General features: G+C 38.7%; 1 protein-coding gene across 3 annotated transcripts in view; it reads left to right on the plus strand.

Moving 5' to 3' along the window:
* Positions 1-22,273, plus strand: part of ARMC3 (armadillo repeat containing 3) — a 96,905-nt gene that overhangs the window by 23,451 nt on the left and 51,181 nt on the right. For all 3 annotated transcript variants that reach the window (XM_057732042.1, XM_057732039.1, XM_057732040.1), the window contains 7 exons: positions 1,169-1,294; positions 7,286-7,354; positions 7,588-7,763; positions 10,661-10,855; positions 14,108-14,291; positions 20,366-20,518; positions 20,620-20,725. In XM_057732042.1, the coding sequence (XP_057588025.1) occupies positions 1,169-1,294; positions 7,286-7,354; positions 7,588-7,763; positions 10,661-10,855; positions 14,108-14,291; positions 20,366-20,518; positions 20,620-20,725 (1,009 nt within the window). The remainder of the gene's footprint in view (positions 1-1,168; positions 1,295-7,285; positions 7,355-7,587; positions 7,764-10,660; positions 10,856-14,107; positions 14,292-20,365; positions 20,519-20,619; positions 20,726-22,273) is intronic.

Here is a 22,273-nt window from a genome sequence, read left to right on the forward strand (position 1 = left end):
CACCGTTTATTTATCCTAAAATTTATCCTTAAATTAAAATTTGATAAAATATTTTCATCTAAGTAATTAACCGTTTAGAACCCCAATAAAATACAAATATTATGGAAGATTTGAGAAAGACATTTGTAATAGTCAACAATGCATATTTCAGCATATTCTTATCAAGTGACAGATTTAACCATTTAGATACAGGGCAATTCCACAGGCTATAGGAAGATACAGTCTGTATTTTGAGAACTGTTATCAGAACACACCTATAACTTCAAGTACAAAATATCTTAATTTTATGAGAAAACTGAGGCAAAAAAGTTTAAAAAGACTTTATTTTACTCTTAAATTAAGTTTGAAGATGAAATAAGCATTTTCATAGCTGGCGATCTTGAAAAGCTGAAATTACTCAGGACCTACACACTATTCCAGACTTTGCATTTATTGGGGTATGGATAAACTGTTATTGGGGTGTGGATAAACTGCTTTCAGTTAGGCTAGATGCTGACCTTCACTGACCTTCAGGTTCTGAGGTTGCTTGCCACAGCTAAGGAGTCCCCAGTTAACCCTGATGACTCTGCTCTGTGTGTGTACCTCCATGCTGGCTGCAGGCAAACCCACTGGGTGAAAAACAAGCACCCTAAATTCCACCACACACACTTGAACTTAACATGGGGACTCTGTGTGTTAATTTTTATAATTAGTTATGCAAGTAAGTATTATTGAGTGCCCATTACATGCCTGGCACTGTGCTAGGCACTGAGGTTACAGGAGAATAGAACAGAAAGCGTATCTGTCTTCACGGAAACTTAAGTTACAGGGGAGTAAGCAAAAATGCACGGAGATTGTTAAGTGGTATGAAGCAGGATAAAGAGAGATCAGAAGGACTGGGATGTAGTGATGACATCAGGTAGTGTGGTCAGAAGAGACCCCTCAGTGTGGTCAGAAGAGACCCCTCAGTTCAGTGTGAGCCAAGAACTGAATGAGGAAGCCAGCTTTGTAAACATCCAGGGAAGGGAGAGCCTCAGATGTCCAGGATACCTGTGCTCTAAGGTTTATTCTGAGAGAAATACATGTGGAAGCAGAGGAATGTGAAAGGAATAAGAAATTGGAATGACACAAAGAAGAATATCGATGAGATTGCTATCCATGTCTGATTTTATTTTACCTGTGTTGTCAGGTGAGGAAAATAAAGCAACCCTCCTTGAACTTGGAGCTGTGGAACCTTTAACTAAGCTGCTCAGCCACGAAGATAAAATTGTGAGAAGAAACGCTACTATGATATTTGGAATCCTGGCTTCTAATAGTAAGTATCCGCTTTTAAAACTAACCAGATAATCTCACGTAATGCATTATCCATCTTTTAAATTTAACCTTAAGGGATTCGTTTTAATTTTATTTAAACTGACTTTAAGGTTAACAAAAAAGTTAAGTAAGTATAATGTGCAACACATGTATGATTCCATATTTTAAGGGGTATTTTTTTTTAAACACAATTTCCTGTCTTTTTTTTTAAATTTATTTATTTATTGGCTGTGTTGGGTCTTTTTTGCTGTGCGCGGGCTTTCTTTAGTTGCGGTGAGTGGGGGCTACTCTTCATTGTGGTGCGCAGGCTCCTCATTGCTGTGGCTTCTCTTGATGAGGAGCATGGGCTCTAGGCACATGGGATTCAGTAGTTGCAGCACATAGGCTCAACAGTTGTGGCACATGGGCTCAGTGACTTCGTGGCATGTGGGATCTTCCTGGAGCAGGGATCAAACCCATGTCCCCTGCATTGGCAGGCAGATTCTTAACCACTGCGCCACCAAGGAAGCCCTTAAGGGGTATTTTTAAATATAAAAAATATGTGCACATATATCCATGCAAAAATTCTCAGACTTGGTGATGTAGTATGTTCTGGTCTTACAAGTTAGGAGAACACTCATTGTCTCTTAAAATAGTTTTTTTCTTGAGTTAGGATAATGTAATTTGTCTGCCTATATGTATGTAAGTCACACTTCATATGTAGTTCATTGTGAACAAAGCCCAGAGTAAAAAGTCTTCATACATTTATTCTTTGAAGTTGCAAGCTATATTTTGCCAAAAATAAATTTAGACATGTATTTACTCCTTAAATCAGACCTATTACTTGCTTGAGTATTTTCCAATATTTAATATGGTGGAATAATAGTAGCAGTAAAAATATGCTGTCCTGTCTATTAGAATATCAGTTTGACCAAAACCATGCAATAAAGGCAGTCTCTGACAAGTGAATAGGACGTGTTTTCCATTTGTAAGTCACTTGCATGTTATGGTGGTAGACTTTTGAGTTAGCCAACAAAAGCCTTGTTATTTATAACAAAAAATGACTTTCTTGGTAGAGATTGAATTCTATCATGAAACTCAGGCTGATAGGAGTAAACATGTCTCTATTGTGGTACGTGACTAAAATCATCCTACCTTCTCCCTTCTACCATAGTCTCAGCAAGAACACAAGCAAAGATTCCTCCCCCAACTTCCTGCACTGTCCCAGCTCACGTACCCTGAACCCTCTGTGAGACAGTGGGGGCTCCCCATTCCATGGTGTCCAGCAGGGACTGTGTCCTTGGTGTCTTCAGAGACAGTTATGAGTGGAGGAGGGGAAGGGAGGGGGAGGAGAGCCTTGTTTGGCATCTGTGCCATCACAACCTTCAGCTGCAGAGGCTGCAGGAACAGCATGAGCAGTGTTGTGGGGCTGGCAGGGGTGGGACTTGGTAGTCAGTGGAAGGGTTTCTGGTGGCACCTCAGGAGTTCTGGAGTGGCTGTGCTGCAAGGCGGAGGCTCTGGGAGTATTTCTGGGAATGACAGCAGGATGAGGTCACGGGGCAGTGGGTGTTCCACCAACCTAGACTGTGATACTAGGCAACACTTATTTATATAGTACTTACAAATGTGCCAGGCACCGTCGTATATAATATTTATATATTAAATCACTTCATGAGGTTGTGCTATTATTTCCTTTACATATAAGGCGACTGAGGCACAGAGAAGTTAAATAAAGTAGTAATCATTCGTATTGTGGGGCCTTCATAAATCTGTCTCGGGGGGGTGTCTACTAGGGTTGGCTGATTCTGCCCTATTGAATGTGCCATATTGAATGATTTATACACAAAAAAGGGGAAACTATTTAAATTTCTTCTGTTTTATTCTGTGTACACACCACAGAGTTTGAAAACCAAAGGTGCTTTATAACACCCCTTGTGCAACTCCTCATTTTAAACACAGGAAAGACTCCTGGAAGGATTGGGTTCCTTGCTGAAAGCCATGCAGGTGGTGAGTAGCAGAACCGAGATGAGAACTAGAATTATAGCTGTGCTCTGTGACTCATAGTTCAGTAGACTTTCTGTTCACTAAACCTTTTATGATCCTTAACATTAGTGTCCATGCTAAGTCAGGTTCTCATTGTAAGTGACATGGGGAGAGAAGGGAGAGTTATAATTTCCTGTTTACATCTATATTTTCTAATTTATTATCTAGGTCTCTATGACTTTTTTTCCTGTATTTTTATGTTCTTAATTTCTATTATTCATTTTATTTAGTATTCTCATCTTCCAATATATGAGGAGTTAATCATCTGTGAAACCCTATAATTTGCAAATTTTTCTGAGCAGGTTTTTAAGTTGAATTTCGTGAGTTTCTAAAGGAGTGTGTTGTGGCCCCCAAATGTTAAGAATGCTGTTACATTTGGGTGCTAAATGAGATGGCTCCCTTAGACCTGTCAAACCACAGTCTGTAAGCTGGCCAGCTGGGCTGTAACCAGTGCTAGGACCAGTGTAGTCTGCAACTGCAAAGCTTAACCATAAAAAGACCTTTGCTGTCTTCAAGGTCTCCACTGAGTGCTTGCGTCCCAAGTATACTGAATGAACCTCTAAGGACCTTCTTTTGATTCTGTGAAGTAGGTGAAAAAAAATCAAATCATTACTGGGGTTAACTTACCTGATTTTCTATTTGAACTATCTGATGATGTGGATGAAACACATGGCATCCTCAATGGCTTGTGGAGCTCCTTTTTTGTTAAGAGAGCAACACATTAATAGCTATTGCTTCACTTTTCATACATGTCCAAGGAAACTTGGAATAAAAAATGAGTAACCATTCATTTGACTTAAATGAAAAGCCATGTTCCCAGACTAATACGTAAGGAAATGCACGTCAGAAGCTGCACGGTTAAATTATCATCTTTAGACAGTCTTAAAATAACTGATGCTGCTTCAGAAATTTGTATCTTCACATGGTTTTCCACCACTATGCTCATAGTGGATGAACCAACAGAATGTTCCAACATTCCAGGTACTAAAGGATTGCTCTGAGAACCATCTTTCCCTTTTGCAGTTGCAAATAAATTTTTTTTTTTTTCTTTTTTGCTAGGGTCCTAGAGCTATGTGCTTGTGCCACGCCTGGGTCACCCGAGATAGGCATTTAAATTACTCTGTTAAACCTTTTTGTCAAATGGGAGCTCCTATCTTCTTTTACTTCCAGTTTGTATTTAGTTCAATGAGGCCATATAACAGATACTCACTTAATGAAGCCAGCTAAAGAGAGAGTACATCAGGATCCTCGTGAGAAGGAGTAGTCTTGGAAACGCAGACTTTACATTACTTAAGGCAATCTGAAAAGCTTGCCATTTTAGGAAAAAGTTGATGTAAAAAAGTACTACAAAATCAAGAGTAAATTAGATGGTCAATATTATGCAGCCAAAAAAATTGTGAATAAGAATTAATCCAAGAGCATGGGTTATCTTTCCATTTCTTTGAATCATCTTCAATTTCCTTTATTAAAGTTTTATAGTTCTCAGCATATAAGTCTTTCACCTCCTTGGTCAGGTTTATTCCTAAGCATTTTATTTTTTGAATGCTATTTTTAAAGGGATTTTTTTTTACATTCCCTTTATATTTCATTGTTAGTGTAAAGGAATGCAGCCAATTTCTGTATGTTAATCTTGAATCCTGCTATCTTGCTGAATTCACTTATCAGTTCTAGTAGTTTTTTGTGTGGAGTCTTAGAGATTATCATACTAAGTGAAGTAAGTCACAAACAGGAAGACAAATACCATATGACTTCACTTATATGCGGAATCTAAAATATGACACAAATGAACTTCTCTACAAAATGGAAACAGACTCACAGACATAGAGAACAAACTTGTGGTTGCCAAGGGTGGGAGAGGGATGGACTGAGAGTTTGGGATTAGCAGATGCAAACTATTATGTATAGAATGGATAAAACAACGAGGTCCTACTGTATAGCACAGGGAACTGTATGCAATATCCTGTGATAAATCATAATGGAAAAGAATATGTATATATATGTATAACTGAATCACTTTGCTGTACAGTAGAAATTAACACAACATTGTAAGTCACCTATACTTCAGTAAAATAATTTTTTTAAAAAAAGAATGCAATTAAAACAGATGACATGAAGGTACTCCAGGAAGGAAGGTGTTGGCGGTTCTGAAACAAGCTAGCATTGTAGGTGTCACACTGCTTGCCTAGAACATGTTCAAGTTAACATGCCCAACCACAAGTCCAAGTTAACATATCTGAGAGTGATCTCTTCTGAGAAAGAAGGCGACACAGACCAACACTATGTTTAAAATGACAGAAGTAGCAGCTTATCCATTATTTCTGCTGATTTAACCTCAAGAAAAAAAGGATTGTTTGAACAATCTGGTGTCAAAAAGTTGAATAACAAATTAATCAGCTGTGCCACCAATTTACAAGAGCTGCCATTGAATCTGAATGATCCACGGAGTCTCAAGAAAGTGCTGTAGTGGATAAACCTACTAGATCTGTCGTTGAACAGACCTGGGCTAAATTCATATGTGGGAGGGAAGTTCGGGGCCCAGAGAGTCCTCTGATGAAAACTTCTAACTTGTGTGGGCAGACCAAGGGCTGATGGCACTCACAGATGCAACAAGGGGGCCTCTCCCTGTGGGAGCCGATAGACGCTTCCTGCAGAGAAACAGAACACAGGGCCTGAATCTTCCTGACCTTGTGGTCAGTGTTGCAGCATAAACTTTGAAGTAGATGGAAGGCTATTTTGTATACAAACAGGGAATGTACTTTGAGATCTAAAAGCCCAGAAATGCTTTTCTTCAAGGATGTAAAAATAGGGGACTTTGGTTCAGCCTTCGAAAAAAATCATTGTAAACAATACAGTCTGGACTCATAAGAGTGAGAAGAGAATGACAACATGCTTTTCCAGAGGGGGCCACTCTGCCTAGTTTACCAGGACGCTCGGGTGGATCTGACTATTATTATGCCATGGCTATTTATTTCCTAACCTGTGGAGGTAATATGTTTTTCAGACGAGTTTCAACTATAAAATGAAGTCCTACACGTCCCTGAAACTCAATTTTTCTTTTGTACTCAAAGCCTATTCACGTGCATATAGCTCGCTGTTAAGTCCACTAGCCTTCTCTGAGCCATTTTGAACAGAACAGAGAGAAAGAAGTTTTGACAGACTGAGGAACAGCCATATCCCTGAATCCCACAGGAAAAGGTGTCCAAGAAAAGGCAAATATATCCAACGGTTTATCCCCAAGACCATCTGCTTCAGCTGCTGCGAAGTGAACTTTTCCAAACTTCTGGTAATGCTCATTTTGGCTTACAGAAGAGAAAATCGACCAAGAAGAGAAATTGCAAACCTAAAGTAGCAGCTATGCCTTATTTCTCAGAAAAAGGGGGTTAAGGATGGCAAGGAAGACGTAGGGGCATAACTGCCTAGCTTTAATTAGGCTCCTATAAATAATACAAAAGTGAACTTTAAAAAAATCAATATTTATCTTTAAGCGTTTTTTGGCATTTCTGATAAGCAAAAGGAATGTATTTATAGAAAAGATGTATTTATGGAAAAAGGCTGAGGAGAATTCTTATTTGCATTTTGTACTTATTTTATTAAAATTTAAATTTAAAAATATCCTCCCAACAAAACAAAACAAAAAAAGAATTACTTTATATCATAAGCAAGTGTAGAGCACAGTAACTCAACTTTACTGATGGTATTCTAGGCACTTTTGCACATTTATGGTTATCTTTTTCAGTTTTTTGGAAGGTAGTAGCTGAGCGATTAAGGAACATGGGCTAGAGTCTGTCTGGGGTCAGACAGACCTGGGTGTGAAACCCATCCCCACCTCTTACTTGCTGTGTGATTTTAAGCCTCAATTTCTTTATCTGTAAAATTAGATAATAACAGAAGCTATCTCATAAGGAATATTCCACAGACACTGCCATTATGATTATTAATAAACATTAAGATTTTGTTTCGTCTTTTGTAGATGATGTCAAAAAACTGTTAAGGGAGTTAGATGTCATGAATTCTGTGATTGCTCAGCTGGCTCCAGAAGGTAACTCTGCATCCTCCATCTATTTCAAAAAGGGGGAATGGTTTATTTTCACATTAAAGTGCCTATTGGAAATAATTTATGAAACACCAATTGTGAATTGTCATTAAAAATCTCTCAAACCAAGACAGGCTCCAACCATGGTAAGATTTGTGAGCTTTGGTTTCCACAGCATGCTTTAAATGAATGGTCGAATAAGCCTTTACATACTTGTGTTATTTGTTTTTGATACACAGAAGAAGTAGTTATCCATGAGTTTGCTAGTCTTTGCCTAGCAAACATGTCTGCAGAGTATACTAGCAAAGTGCAAATATTTGAACAAGGTGGATTAGAGCCTCTCATCAGACTGCTTAGCAGCCCAGACCCGGATGTGAAGAAGAATTCTATCGAGTGCATTTACAACCTGGTCCAGGTGAGATTGATTTCTAAAATTGTGTTTTGATGAAAAAGCTGGTTATAGAATTTATTTTCCCATTAAAAAAATGGAAAAAGCTTTAAAAAAACACTCCAGTTTTAATTGATCTGTCCTTCTCAGTACTATTTAGTGTTATTCAGAGAAAAAAAAAATGGAAGTTTAGTGTCGATACCTTTCAATTCTCACATTTTATAAGTAACTGTCCCCCATGAAAGGACATTTTAGAAACATATCCCAATTTTAAAAGAACAGAATGACTGCAAATTAAGGTGGGATTATACTAGATATGATGTATTTCTTCCAAAACAGGAAATCTAATATTAGTGTTGATCTAGTTTTGACCTATTGATCTAATCTTTTTTTTTTAATTTTTAAAAATTTATTTAATTTTTTAATTTTTTATATACTGGCTGCATTCGGTCTTTGTTGCTGCACATGGGCTTTCTGTAGTTGCAAAGTGCGGGTGCTACCCTTCATTGCAGTGTGCGGGCTTCTTATTCCGGAGGCTTCTCTTGTTGCAGAGCAGACTCTAGGCACGTGGGCTCAGTAGTTGTGGCGCACGGGCTTAGTTGCTCCGAGGCATGTGGGATCTTCCAGGACCAGGGATGGAACCCATGTCCCCTGCATTGGCAGACGGATTCTTAACAACTGCACCACCAGGGAAGTCCCATTACGTGTTCTTAACTACCATAGGCTAAAAAGATACATTAGAAATTTTACCTACTTATGCAATTTTAGTGAGATACAGAGAGAGGATATTTTAGATTTTTAAATATTCTACTTTGAAAATATGTTGCTAGTGGATTGTGCAAAAAATTAAAATGGCCAGAAGCCCATTAAGAATTTGCATTATTTAGGTCTTGTCCCCTGCATTGCAGGCGGATTCTTAACCACTGCGCCACCAGGGAAGCCCTATTGATCTAATCTTGGTGATCCAGTTGGTCGTACCATATGCCCCATGCATTGTATCAAGATTTTGGATTAGGCTTATTTGTTGGTGAAAAGTTGAGTTTTGTTGAACAAAACTCATCATTCACATCTGGAAGATGCTACCTCACTGTGCTGCTTTCCTTCGTAATGGAAGAAACTACCTACCCACCTGTCCCCCGCCCCGTACCCCCACCTGTCCTGTCCTCTGATCCCTCTCCGCCAATTCCCCAACCCCCAGCCCCCCACCCAACATGCACACCCTCACACCCCCAGCAAGTCAGCTCCCTGCTACTTTGGACAGCCTTCTCTGCTTCTTTTCCTGCTCAGGTTCCTGAATAATTCCCACACATGTTTGATAAGCTTTAGATCAACTGGAAGTTCAAGACACCATTTTAAATAGCCATCAATAGAATGTGAAAGAAGAGATATTAAAGCAAAGGTGAGGGAGGGTTCATTGAGAGGCAAAGTATTCAATATCTAGACAAAATATATAGAAAAAGAAGACAAAGGGGCTTATGCCAAAAGGTACCCAAAGCATGCGTCCCTGGCCCTGGCATGTCATTGCCGCGTGGCTAGGCACTCACGCGTGTTACCTTCACTCTCCCTGAAAAACAAGTGCAGCCGTATCCCTTCTTTGGTGACTTTATTTCATCCTGTAGACCTAAATAATCCTGCAAATGTGTTTGTGTGTTTCATCCCAAGACTCCTTATTAGCTCTATTTCTCTGTATTTCTTTATTAAGTGGAAATGAAAAGACTTACCTCCACTATTCTTCATAACAGAAGGACTAGTTAATAACAGTGTATTAACTTCCTAAGGCTGCTATAACAAAGTACCCCAAACTGACTTAAAACAACAGGAACCTATTCCTTCACAGTTCTGGAGGCTAGAATCCTCTGTTGCCTCTTCCCAGCTTCTGTCCCTGGTTTGCAGCCTCATCACTGCAATCTCTCCCTCCGTCGGCTCTCTCTCCTCCTCTTATAAAGACACCAATCTTATACGGACACCACTATACCCACCCTACTCCACCATGACCTTAACTAATTACACCTGCAACAATCCTATTTTCAAATAAGGTCACATTTTGAGGTACTGAGGACTAGGACTTCAACATATTTGGGGTGGGGGTACAATTCAACCCATAACAAGCAGCAACCTATAGTTTTTATGTCCAAAGGAAGCTGAACAGTAGAGGCAGTTGAAGGATGGCTAGAGAAAAGCTAAGCTGGAAGTGGGGCCTCTTCTGCCTTTAAAGCTATTTTAAGTTTACTATGTGCTGATTTAAAATGTCATGGTTTAGTAGTCAGAGTTTGGGGCTTTCCAGGGGCTTTTTGCTCTGTTTTCCCTCTCGCTCACCCCAATGACCCCTCCTTCCATGACTCACACAGGATCACAGGCACACCATGCAGAGCCACTTGTCTGGACTCTAATGATCCCCTCTATCTTGTAAATGTCTTAAATAAAGGTCATGTGTCAGCACTAAACCTGATGTAAATTTGCATGCACAGGGCCTGCCAGCAGCACTGCATGCATTTTAGCACTTTATAAACAATCCATTTGAATGACGATAATAAAGTATTGATACCATCATTTCATTTTATCAAATGCTATTGGAAACAGGGTATACAGTGTGAAAAGAATTGCATTATGCATAGATTTTATTGTAATGCTGTTTGTAGTAAGTGGAATTTGCTGTATAATAAAAGAAACAATAGCTGCCAAGAAGTCAAAGATCACATCTATTTCCTATTATTGACAGTGTCCGTATAGTTAAAATGAATATTTCAGTGCTGCCGATCGAGGGGTTGCTTACATTTGTTTATGAGTTATTTTGGAAGCAAATCTGGAATAAAAGATGGGAACATTATAACTTACAAAGTTCTTAGAAAACAGAATTTCTCCATTCTTAAGACTGTATTTTTGCTTAAAAAATCACTTATCTGAACATTTGTATTTCCTGGCAGGATTTTCAGTGCCGAGCTATACTTCAAGAACTAAATGCAATCCCTCCTATAATAGAGCTCTTGAAGTCAGAATATCCAATTATTCAGTTGTTGGCTCTCAAAACCTTAGGTGTTATTACAAATGATAAGGCGTCCCGGGCTATGCTGAGAGACAACCAAGGAGTGGACCACCTTATTAAGATCCTAGAAACTAAGGTACCTGTAACATTCATTCAACTATCTATGAGGAGATATAACTCTCTCAGTGTTGTTATAAAATACAAATTATAGAATATTTTTAAATGAAATTTTAGTATATTTAAGTGTGATACTAAGTAGCATGGACTAATTTGCTTATTGCTACATAGTTTACCAGCACGATTAAATCAGACTAATGATAGAAAACAATTTTTTTTAATCTTCTGATTTAGAAGATTTAAGATTTTTTTTTTTTTTTTTTTTTGTCTGCGTTGGGTCTTTGTTGCTGTGTGCAGGCTTTCTCCAGTTGCAGTGAGCGTGGCTTACTCTTTGTTGTGGTGTGTGGACTTCTTATTGCAGTGGCTTCTCTTGTTGTGGAGCACGGGCTCTAGGCACACAGGCTCAGTAGTTGTGGCTCGTGGGCTCTAGAACACAGGCTCTGTAGTTGTGGCGCGTGGGCTTAGTTGCTCAGTGGCATGTGGGATCTTCCCGGACCAGGGATCGAACCTGTGTCTCCTGCATTGGCAGGCAAATTCTTAACCACTGTGCCACCAGGGAAGTCCCAGAAGATTTAAGATTTTTTAATTTTTGTTTACGATCTTATGTTTTCTTGAAATACCTAGAATTAGTCTTTTAACATTTGTCTGCCCTAGTTTTCTCTAGGGTAAAAGCAAAAAGAGTCATTTACCACACTTGGTGGAGGGTAATCTGCTTTACTCAGTCTACTGATTTTAAATATTAATTTTACCTAAAAAATACATTCACAGAAACATCCAGAATAACATTTGACTAAATATCTGGATACTGTGGCCTAGCCAAGTTAAAACATAAAAATTAACTATCACAAGTCCATCACTAGTCAACCTGGCATCCATACATAGCTCCTAACCATTAATCTCCAAATAAAGACAATAACAAGATCATACTTTCACTTCATAAGACATGATACAGCTGTCTTGTGTACAATCAAAAACACACTGTCCCTTTCCCTGGAGGAGGATTCAAAGTCCTTGGATGATGTTTACTTTTCTCCTTGACATCCTATAATTTAAATACTAAAATATAAAATTAACTCTACTTAAATTCTATATTACAAAGTCAGTACATCTCATGTTACCTGGGGGGATAAGAGAGAAAAGAGAAAGATATTTTACACACACATACACATGCACATGCACATAAAATAAGGGATAGCCATGACAACTACAGTCCTCTTTTCTGTAACTGATCACATGGTTGTAGTTGGTATTTGTAACTACCTTTTTCTAATACCATTCCATATTTCCTTTGCCCTCAGCAAGTACCTCAGCCCATCCTGACTCTTCACCTGATGTGGTGACTGAAACCTTCATTCCTGAAGGGTCTGGACCATTAGCAGTGGTACCTGGAATGGGTCATTACAGTTTTCCATCAAGCTTAATCACAGGGTATGGAATTACTAAGAGATGCCATAAGGGACCGCCTGTATTCCAGGCATTCTCTTCCGCACCTCCATTGTGGAGTAGCAGTCCAATTTCCTTAGGAAAGTTGGGATCAATCACCCCAACCAGCACAGTAACTCTCTTCTTTGCCTGTTGATTCAGAGGTATGAGACCCTCAAAGAGGCCAGGTGGCAGTCTTAGCTTTTAGTTCTGTGGACCCATTGTTGTGTCTCCTGGTGGAAGCATTCCCCTCCCCCTCCCCCCTTTGGGTCTAAGATTTCTAGATCAGCAGAGCATAAGGTTACAGGTTACAGGAAACAAAAATTTTGCTATTGAATGGCTATGGGTAATAGTGAGTGGTGCCACTCCCTATCCACTCCTTGGTTCCTGGAAGAAACAACACTGTATATTGGATACTGTTTCAAAGCAAATACAGCCCTGCAAGGTATTGCGACCTGGCTAGTATGGTCACTGAGTCTTTCATAGGCCATTCTATCAAGCCAGTGACTTCAGGATGGTGGAGAACATGGGAAGGTCAGTGATTTCTGTGACCATGTGCCTACTACACTTCTGCTGCTGTGAAGCAGGTTCCTTGATCAGAAGCAATGCTCCCATGGCGGGGGGAGCATCCTTGCTGCGTTCCTCTCACTTTAAGGGTTTCCACCTTAAATTTCTCACTGTTCAGATAAGGCTGCAGTTTTCCACTGCTGTGGGGATCCTGGAGATTCCTCAGGCAAGAAAGCCACACACTCACAATACCTCCCTCTACCAACTGGAAATTTTAAGGAAAATACTTTCTTTCAGCTTCTGTCTGCTTTTTCAAAAAATATTTTCTTTAGATTTTAAAGTCATCGGTGGAAAGCTGTTTGAGCAACTTCACTTGGATACCATTACTGGAAGTTTCCAGCAATTATTTTTTTTATCTATAAAACATTTTGGCTATTGTAAATAGTGCTGCAATGAACACTGTGGTACACGTTTTTTTGAATTATGGTTTTCTCAGGGTACATGCACAGTAGGGGGATTGCTGGGTCATATGGTAGTTCTATTTTTAGTTTTTTAAGCAATCTCCATACTGTGGTGCCATATCAAGTTACATTGCCACCAACAGTGCAGGAGGGTTCCCTTTTCTCCACACCCTCTCCAGCATTTATTGCTGCCTTTTCTCCACACTTTCTCCAGCATTTATAGATTTTTTGATGATGGCCATTCTGACTGATGTGAGGTGACACCTCATTGTGGTTTTGATTTGCATTTCTCTAATGATTGGTGATGTTGAGCATCTTTTTATGTGTTTGTTGGCCATCTGTATGTTGTCTTTGGAATAAAGACACAGATGTAGAGAACAGACTTGCAGACACAGGGATTGGGGGAAGGAAAGCTGGGACAAAGTGAGAGAGTAGCATTGACATATATACACTACCAAATGTAAAATAGATGGCTAGTGGGAAGCTGCTGCATAGCACAAGGAGATCCACTCGATGATTGGCGATGACCTAGAGGGGTGGGATAGGGAGGGTGGGAGGGAGGCTCAAGAGGGAGGGGGTATGAGGATATATGTATAAACACAGCTGTCTCACTTTGTTATGCAGAGGAAACTGGTACAACAGTGTAAAGATCTGGAAAAAAATTTCCCCTACATTTTGGAGTAGGGGAAATGAGAAGAGATGGGGCAAATTGTTAGGGAGAGTGACGTTACATTAATAAACAGACTGTTTGCTTGGGCCTCTGTCAACAAAATTAATTGCATTATGTTCTGACTGATCTGAGTCCCTCTTGTAGTAAAATCTGAAAAGTATGAATTGTTTTTATTACAATTTTCTGAAGCTGTGTTTGCTTTTATTATTAGGAATTGAATGACCTTCATATAGAAGCGCTTTCCGTGATGGCCAATTGCCTTGAAGACACGGATACTATGGTGCTGATTCAACAGACAGGCGGTCTTAAGAAGTTCCTATCGTTTGCAGAAAACTCTACAATTCCTGATATTCAGAAGAATGCAGCAAGAGCAATTACTAAAGCCGCTTATGACCGTATGTCTCATTTTATATAAACTAACCTATTTCCTCCTTTTTCTTGATTTCGATTAGTACTAACAAACGCTGGAGTATTTGTCTGCTTTTACATGGTCATTTGAGGATAGTGCTATACTTAGTATTTGAGGTCAAAATTCATCTCAATGCCAATAAGTAAAAGTAGAGATTGCTTTGTCAAGGATTTAATAAACTCAATACGGTTTAATTATAATCCCCTTTTTAAGCAGTTCATTCCTAAATTAAGTTTTAAGCCTTTATTTCTCCTGAGTTTGAAATTTTACAGAATGCATGCACTGTTTGGGATCCTGAAAATGTTGTTTCAATATATCCACATTGGGGGTGATATCTATACAGTAATTTTGAGATGCAGCTGGCGTCTAGCTGTGTCATGTTATATAGCTGTGAAAAATAATATGCTCATACTATATACAAAATACGATTTTCATTTTACTGGCAAGCTATGTTGACTTAAAGCTGTAAAATATGAGAGATTACATCATGAGCACTGAAAATGAAATTATAGTTTCAATTTATGTATATTTGCAGGATTTTATTTAATAAAAGATGTGATTTTATTCCCCCCCTTCCACGTCACTCCTCTTGTAAATGATGACAGCTCTGACTAGTTTAAGTAATTTATATTCTAAACATATATACTCATATCTGTATATATGTCTATGTGCATATTATGGAAAACATTTCCTTTTCAACCTATACTGGATTTCTTCAAGGCAAGTTTTAATGCAGTATGCCGAATTTCACCTCCCAGTGCACAGTTAATAGAGAGAGGCCTCGTAAGTTACATCATAAAGGCCAAATCTAAAGACAGCCTGTAAAATTAATTTTGGCAAAAACTGCTTAATTTGGAATTCTCCCAAAAGGAACTTAGGCCTTGTCATACCTGGTCAGTTCTGTTCTCCATCTATCCCAGGCCTTAGTTATCTAAGACCAGATGAGAGGGCAACGGAAAGACATGGGCAATGTCAACCCTAAAATTTTTATGTATCTCAACTTCTCTTTGGGTTGCAGCCTCTCTTGTGATAATTTCCTGAGTTTACTACCCATCATGTGATACAGTAGTGAAAAAAGCACAGGGTGGAGAGCTCTTGTGTTCTAGTTCTACTACTAATTGTACCACTGGCACTGCAGTGACCTAGGGGTGTGTCTATGAGTGAACTACAGCCTCTCTGGATCTGTTTATGAATTCATTTATTAATGAGTTATTGAGCCCCCAGTTTGTGTCAACAAACCCAGGGCAGGCAAGTAAGCAGGCAGTCACAACGCCCCCCAGGAGGGTCCACCTAAATGCAGTCTCAGATCAGACAAGCTTTCCTGGAATAGGTGATTTACAGGCTAGGACCTAGAGCAGATGATGGAAACTGGCTGGGCAAAGGAGGTCCTGGTGGGGTTGGGGAGGCTCAGCAGTGCTCGGAGGAGAAGGAACAGTGTGTAAAACCCAGAGAGGGACAGAGCGTGGTGAGTTCCAGAACTGAAAGTTTTCAGAACAGCCAGCGAATAGAAAACTGACAGTCAAGGCTGGAGAAGCAACGAGGCGCCACATGCTAACGGGCATCACGAACCAAGTTTAAGGGCCTTGGACTTTATATTCATGGCAACAAAGCTCCACTCAAGTGACAGAGAGGAGAGGGTACACTACCGATGTTTCACTTTGTAGAGAAAGCACTCTTGCTGCTAAGCAGAGAAGAGATTAGATATGTGCGGAACCAGGAGGGGACGGCTGGGTGATCTAGGAGAGAGGAGAAGGGGTCCTGAAATAGAGGCGCGGTGGTCGGGATGGACTCAGAGGCGTCTGCAAGGAGATCCAGCAGGCACCCTGGGAGGGTCCATATGGGTTTGCTGAATGACTAGTGGGCTGCAGGAAAAAGAAGGTGATGCCAAGGACAAGGGCTTTTGGCTTGGACAGCTAGACGTGGAATGGTGCCACTCACAGGAATGGGGAACTCAAGAAGTAGAGCAGGTTTTTTTTTAAGCTCTTCATTGGAATATAATTGCTCTACACTGTTGTGCCAGTTTATGCTGTACAACAAAGTGAATCAGCTGTATTTATACGTATATCTCCATATCCCCTCCCTCCTGCGACTCCTTCCCACTATCCCTATCCCAGCCCCCTAAGTCATCACCCATCATTGAGTTGATCTCCCTGTGTTATGCAGCAGCTTCCCACTAGCTCTCTGTTTTACATTTGGTAGTGTATATATGACAGTGCTACTCTCTCACTTCGTCCCAGCTTCCCCTTCGCCCCCCACCCCATGAAACTGAGTTATTTGTAGTGAGGTGGATGGACCTAGAGCCATACAGAGCAAAGTAAGCCAGAAAGAGAAAAACAAATACCGTATGCTAACTCATATATATGGAATCTAAAAAAACGGTACTGATGAACCCAGTGACAGGGCAAGAATAAAGATGCAGATGTAGAGAACAGGTTTTGATTGAAGGAAAGGAGATGAGTTCTGTTCTTTTTTGAAAAATTATAAAATACACATTGTATAAAATTCACCATCTTCACCATTTCTAAGTGCACAGCTCAGTGGTATTAAATACATTCAGGTTGCCTTGCTGCCATCACCACCATCCAGCCACAGGGCTCTTCGTCTCACAAGACTGACCCTCTGTACCCATGAATCAATAACTACCCCCCGACCCTTCTCCCTCCCTGCAGTCCCTAGAAACCACCATTCTTTCTGTCTCTGTGAATTTGACTACAAGTACTTATGTTAGTGGGATCATATAACATTTGTCCTTTTGCGATTGGCTTATTTCACTCAGCATAATGTCCTCAAGGTTCATTCACGTTGTAGCATGTGTCAGGATGTCCTTCCTTTTTAACTCTGAAAAATATGCCATTGTATGATTATACCACATTTGTTGGTCCATTCATCCACTAACAGACACCTGGATTGCTTCCACCTTTTGGGTACAGTGCATAATGCTGCTATAAACATGGATGTACAAATATCTCTTTGAGTCCCCGCTTTCAATTCTTTGGGGTATATACCCAGAACTGGAATTGCTGAATCATACGGTAATTCTATGTTTACTATTTCGGGGAACTGCCATACTGTTTTCCATAGCAGCTACACCATTTTCCATCCCCACCAATAAGGCACAAGGGTTGGAATTTCTCCACATTCTTGCCAATACTTGGTATATTCTGTCTTTTTTTTTTTTTTTTAAATAGTAGCCATCCTGACAGGTATGAAGTGGTATCTCTTTGTGTTTTGATTGGCATTTCTTTGGTGATTAGTGATGGTGAGCATCTTTTTTATGTGCTTAATGGCTATTTAAAAAATCTTCTTTGGGGAAATATCTATTCAAATCCTTTGCCTATTTTCAACTGGGCTTAAAATTTTTTTGTTATTGAATTATAGGAGTTTTTATATATTCTAGATATTAACTCTTTATCAGGTATATGACTTGCAAATATATTCTCCCATTCTGTGCATTGCCTTTTAACTCTACTGATTGTGTCTTTTGACACATAGACATTTTAAACTTTGATGTAGTCCAATTTATATTCTCTTCATTCATCATAAGTAGGTTTTTATAAATATTGCTCCTTATACTGTTCAGTATTCATTTATAACATTTTCTTTCTACTTTCTATCACCATAAAAATTTTTTATAGGCTAGGGTTAGGGTTAGCATTGTCACTGCATGTCAAAAACACAGCTGAAACAAAAACACATAATACACACTCTTTAAGTTTTGTTTGATGAGTAAAGTTTTAACATGTACCCCTAAATCAGTATGCCTTTGACCTGGCACCAGGAGGAAGAAGGTGTTAATTACCGCATTGCCATGAGGTTTATGAACCAGCATTAACATCTCGGCAGGAGCACAGGTGGCCCACTAGCAAATTCTGAGAATGGGTAAAGAAAAGCATCATTACATACCGATTTATTTTCAGATACAAAACCTCATGCTTTTTATTTTAGTGATACTGAACAAATGTTATTTTTAAAGGACATTATTCTATTAGTAGAATAATTACCTTGCCATCTTTATTATCTGTGTAATTAAAACGTAAATACTTTTCAGTGCAGCAATTCAATGAAGGTACTTGGTTAATATGTTAATTCATCTTTTAAATCTATTATAGCCACGCTGCAGTCAGCACTTTTGAGGTTTGGTGAACACAGCTGGATTTTGAGAACACTCCCAGCAGGGTTGAGAAACTAATTGCCCACAGTATTTAAATTATTTTTAAAAAATTGTTCCAATAATTGTGAATACATTGTGTTTTTATTGTAATAATCACCTACTCCAAAGTTAGTCTTTTCAAATTAATTCTTTTGGTCGATTTTCCTGATAGAATCCACTCAGAGTGTTCTGTTTAGGGAAGTTGACTTAGCATCATCACAGAAGTCTTAATTATAAATCTGAGCATTTTAAATCAGAGATTCTGGAAAGTTTGAGATCTTGTTTATTTGGGGGAAAACTAATAAGGACTACATATATTTTAAAACATTGTAGGGGCCACATACTTGAGATTTAAGTATCAATTGCAGCTTTTTAATGACACAGTTATGGCCTGACTGAATTCTAATTTTAAATGAAAAGAGCAAAGGATTAAAATGATAGGATTACAGGACATGGTTCATGATTGGTTTAAGGTGAATGAACAGAAGTGTTAGTGACTTAGCTTGTGCCAGTGATAGCCAGATTGCTCAGCATACATCTGTGTATCAGACAAACAGAGGCCAAAAGAGTATCTGCAAAGATGGTGACATCTGACCGTGATACCACTTCTGTGAAAAGAGCGATTTTAAAAAATCTTTGTTGAAAGAAGACAGAAATCATGTAATTAACTTTAACGTGGAAGCCTGGTTGCTATAATTTCTGAGGATATCTCTGGGAAAAAAAGTTAATGAAAATATGTACAAGTAATGAGTTAGTTCCACATGTCGATGTAACCTAAGTTAGAATAAAGATCTCTGCAAAAAATGCTGATACTAACAAAATGTTCTTCTCTTGCATATCAACGTCCTAAGAGCATATATCACACATTCTTCTGTTTTAATCATTTACATTGACTTCATGAAGGTTAATTAATGAGAATCAAACCTATGACAAAATTTTCTAAGGAATTGTAAATAAATTAGCAAGGAATTATTTGTAAGCTGTTTCTTTCCCAACTTGTCTCTGGTTCTATTATAGCATTAAAAGTGAGTTTGGTTTAATATACATATTTTTTTCTAGTATATGCTTTTAATAAATAGTAATTTAGGATTAACTATAGAACACAAAACAAAAAATTGTTTAATATTCAAATTTAATTCATTGTAGTATCTGCTTTTGCATAGTAATGAAATTGTCATTTATTAAAAAATGAAACTAAATTGAGAGGAAAACATCGGGAACAAAAAGAACATTGAAAATACTTTGGTTTTTAATTTAGTGTTTTACAGTGGGGTGAATATCATCGTATGTTCTTAGAGTCATAATTTTGTTTTCAAACAGAACTGTGCTATGTTTATGGTATGTTTATGGTAACTTAGCAATTAAGTAATTATTTTAATTTTTGCTGTGTCAGCATGTATTGTAACAAGATAAAAAAATTATTATAAATTACTTAAGACTTGGGATCATACTTTATTACTCATTTTTACTTTCTCCTCTTCTCTGCTCTTCTCTTGAGCATCCAGCTCACAGGTTTGTACATCTTAGGCATTCTTCAAATACTGGGCTTTGTATTTAAAATAAACAGGTTTTTGTGTTCAGTGAGGAGACCGTGTGTGTGAACACAGCACCTTGACAGACACGATTGGTGTTGAATAAGTTCTTGCTAAGTCTGAAACTTGCTTCTTTATTATAGAATACTTCTGCCATAGTATTGATATCATATAAGGGAATATAAAAAAATGCAACACCCATAATTCGTTTTGCATAATCACTGTGTTCTAAAAGGTGTACATTTTGTTTAGCTCAGGCTGTGACTAAAGCTAACAAATAGTTTGAATGCCTATCATATTTTGGATGGGGAAGTCTTTATACCTGCACAGTTTTTGCAAGAAAATTCTGATTTTTTTTTCCCTTTTGGTTTATGAAAGCTGAAAATAGAAAATTTTTTCACGAACAAGAAGCCGAGAAATGCCTTGTAACTCTTTTGAGTTCTGAAAACGACGGAACTAAAATTGCCGCTTCCCAAGCTATTTCAGCAATGTGTGAGAATTCGGGCAGCAAAGAATTTTTCAATAATCAAGGTAAGCAAACTGGAAAAAGCCACTTTGAACATTTTCAGGTTGCCACATGGTGGTACAGATGGGTGTCAGTAAAGTCATGTTTTACCTTTCTTTTTCTGTAGGGATCCCACAGTTAATTCAGTTGCTAAAAAGTGACAATGAAGAGGTAAGGGAAGCTGCAGCCCTTGCCCTGGCGAATCTGACCACTTGCAATCCTGCTAATGCAAAGTAAGTACAAAAAGACTCCACCTCAGGGACTCGTTACAGGATAGTTAACAGTCCATGACATGCTCACTGTCATCTCCTGGCTTTCCAGGCAGTGTACATGTTCTTTCAGATGCTTCTATGTTGGGTTATTCATCAGGAACCTTTATGAGAATAAGAATCAGCAGACAGGCCTGTTCTCCAAAGACACTGCAACATCTTGAGGGTTTCTGGGCTTGTTGGGAAAATGGGTGGGCCCATCGATGCAAGTAGCAGGCTAACTCTTGTAGAAGGTTCCAGAACAAAGAAAACTGGATGATGCTGGAAATATTAAAGACAACATTCTGCAAATATTGCTAAATCAAGAAAAAAAATTTTTAAAGAACCAATTTTAAAAGGACATGAACATTAGATAAATTGAGAAACATTTTTAAAAGTCCATTGAAAACAACATATGATGGGTAAATACTTATGGAGAAAGGTTGAAAAGGAATGTCCTCTGTATTCCAAACACTGTGGCATGTGATTTATATTCACTTAAAATTTTAATTGTTGAGATAATCCACCTAGTAATGAGGAAACTGAGGCTCTGCAAGTTTCCCTAATTTTCCTGGGTACACATATTCATTCAAATAGATGAGCTGGAAATTAAACCAGATCTGTTGGACTCCAAAGCCTTGGTATTTCCTCTACAGAAGACACAGTTGCCTTATAAAGCAGTAAGAATTTTTAGAAGGCAACTTTCATAAATAAAATGATTATTGCCATTCGCAATAACATGGATGGGCCTTGAAGATATTATGCTGAGTGAAATAAGTCAGTTGGAGAAAGACAAATATTATATGATTTCACTCTTATGTGGAATATAAAAAACAAATCAACAACAACAAAAACAAACAAACAAGCCCAACCAAACAAAAACAACTGCATAGATACAAAGAACAGAGTAGTGGTTACCAGAAGGGAATGGGCCCAGCGGGGGTGGGGGTGGGGGGTGCAAAATGGGTAAAAGGGATCAACTGTATGGTGATGGACGGAAACTAAATTTTTGGTGGTGAGCACACCACAGCGTGTACAGAAGTAGAAATATAATGCACCCATGAACTTACCTAATGTTATAAGCCAATGTAACCTCAATAAAAAATAAATCTAAATAAAGAAGAGTTAAAATAAAATTATTTACCCTCCCTAAATATGGTATGAGTATTAGTCAGGATTCTCTAGAGAAACAAAACTGATAGGAGATAGGATATTTATTTTAGGGACTGGCTCATGAGCTTATGAAGGCTGAAAAGTCCCAGGATCTGCCATCTGCAACCTGGAGAACCAGGTGGTAAAGGTCAGTCCCAGTGTGAGAACCAGGAGCACTGATGTCCAAGGAAAAGGAGAAGATGGTTGTCCCATCTCAAGCAGAGAGCAAATTCACCCTCCCTCCTCCTGTGTTCTGTACGGTCCCTCGACGGATTGGATGATGCCCACTCACGTTGATAAGAGGGCTCTTTGCTCAGTCTGCTGATTCAAATGCTGACGTCTTCCAGAAACACGCTCACAGACACTCCTGGAAATAATGTT

The sequence above is a fragment of the Hippopotamus amphibius genome, chromosome 4 (assembly GCF_030028045.1).
Source record: "Hippopotamus amphibius kiboko isolate mHipAmp2 chromosome 4, mHipAmp2.hap2, whole genome shotgun sequence".
Lineage (NCBI taxonomy): Eukaryota > Metazoa > Chordata > Mammalia > Artiodactyla > Hippopotamidae > Hippopotamus > Hippopotamus amphibius.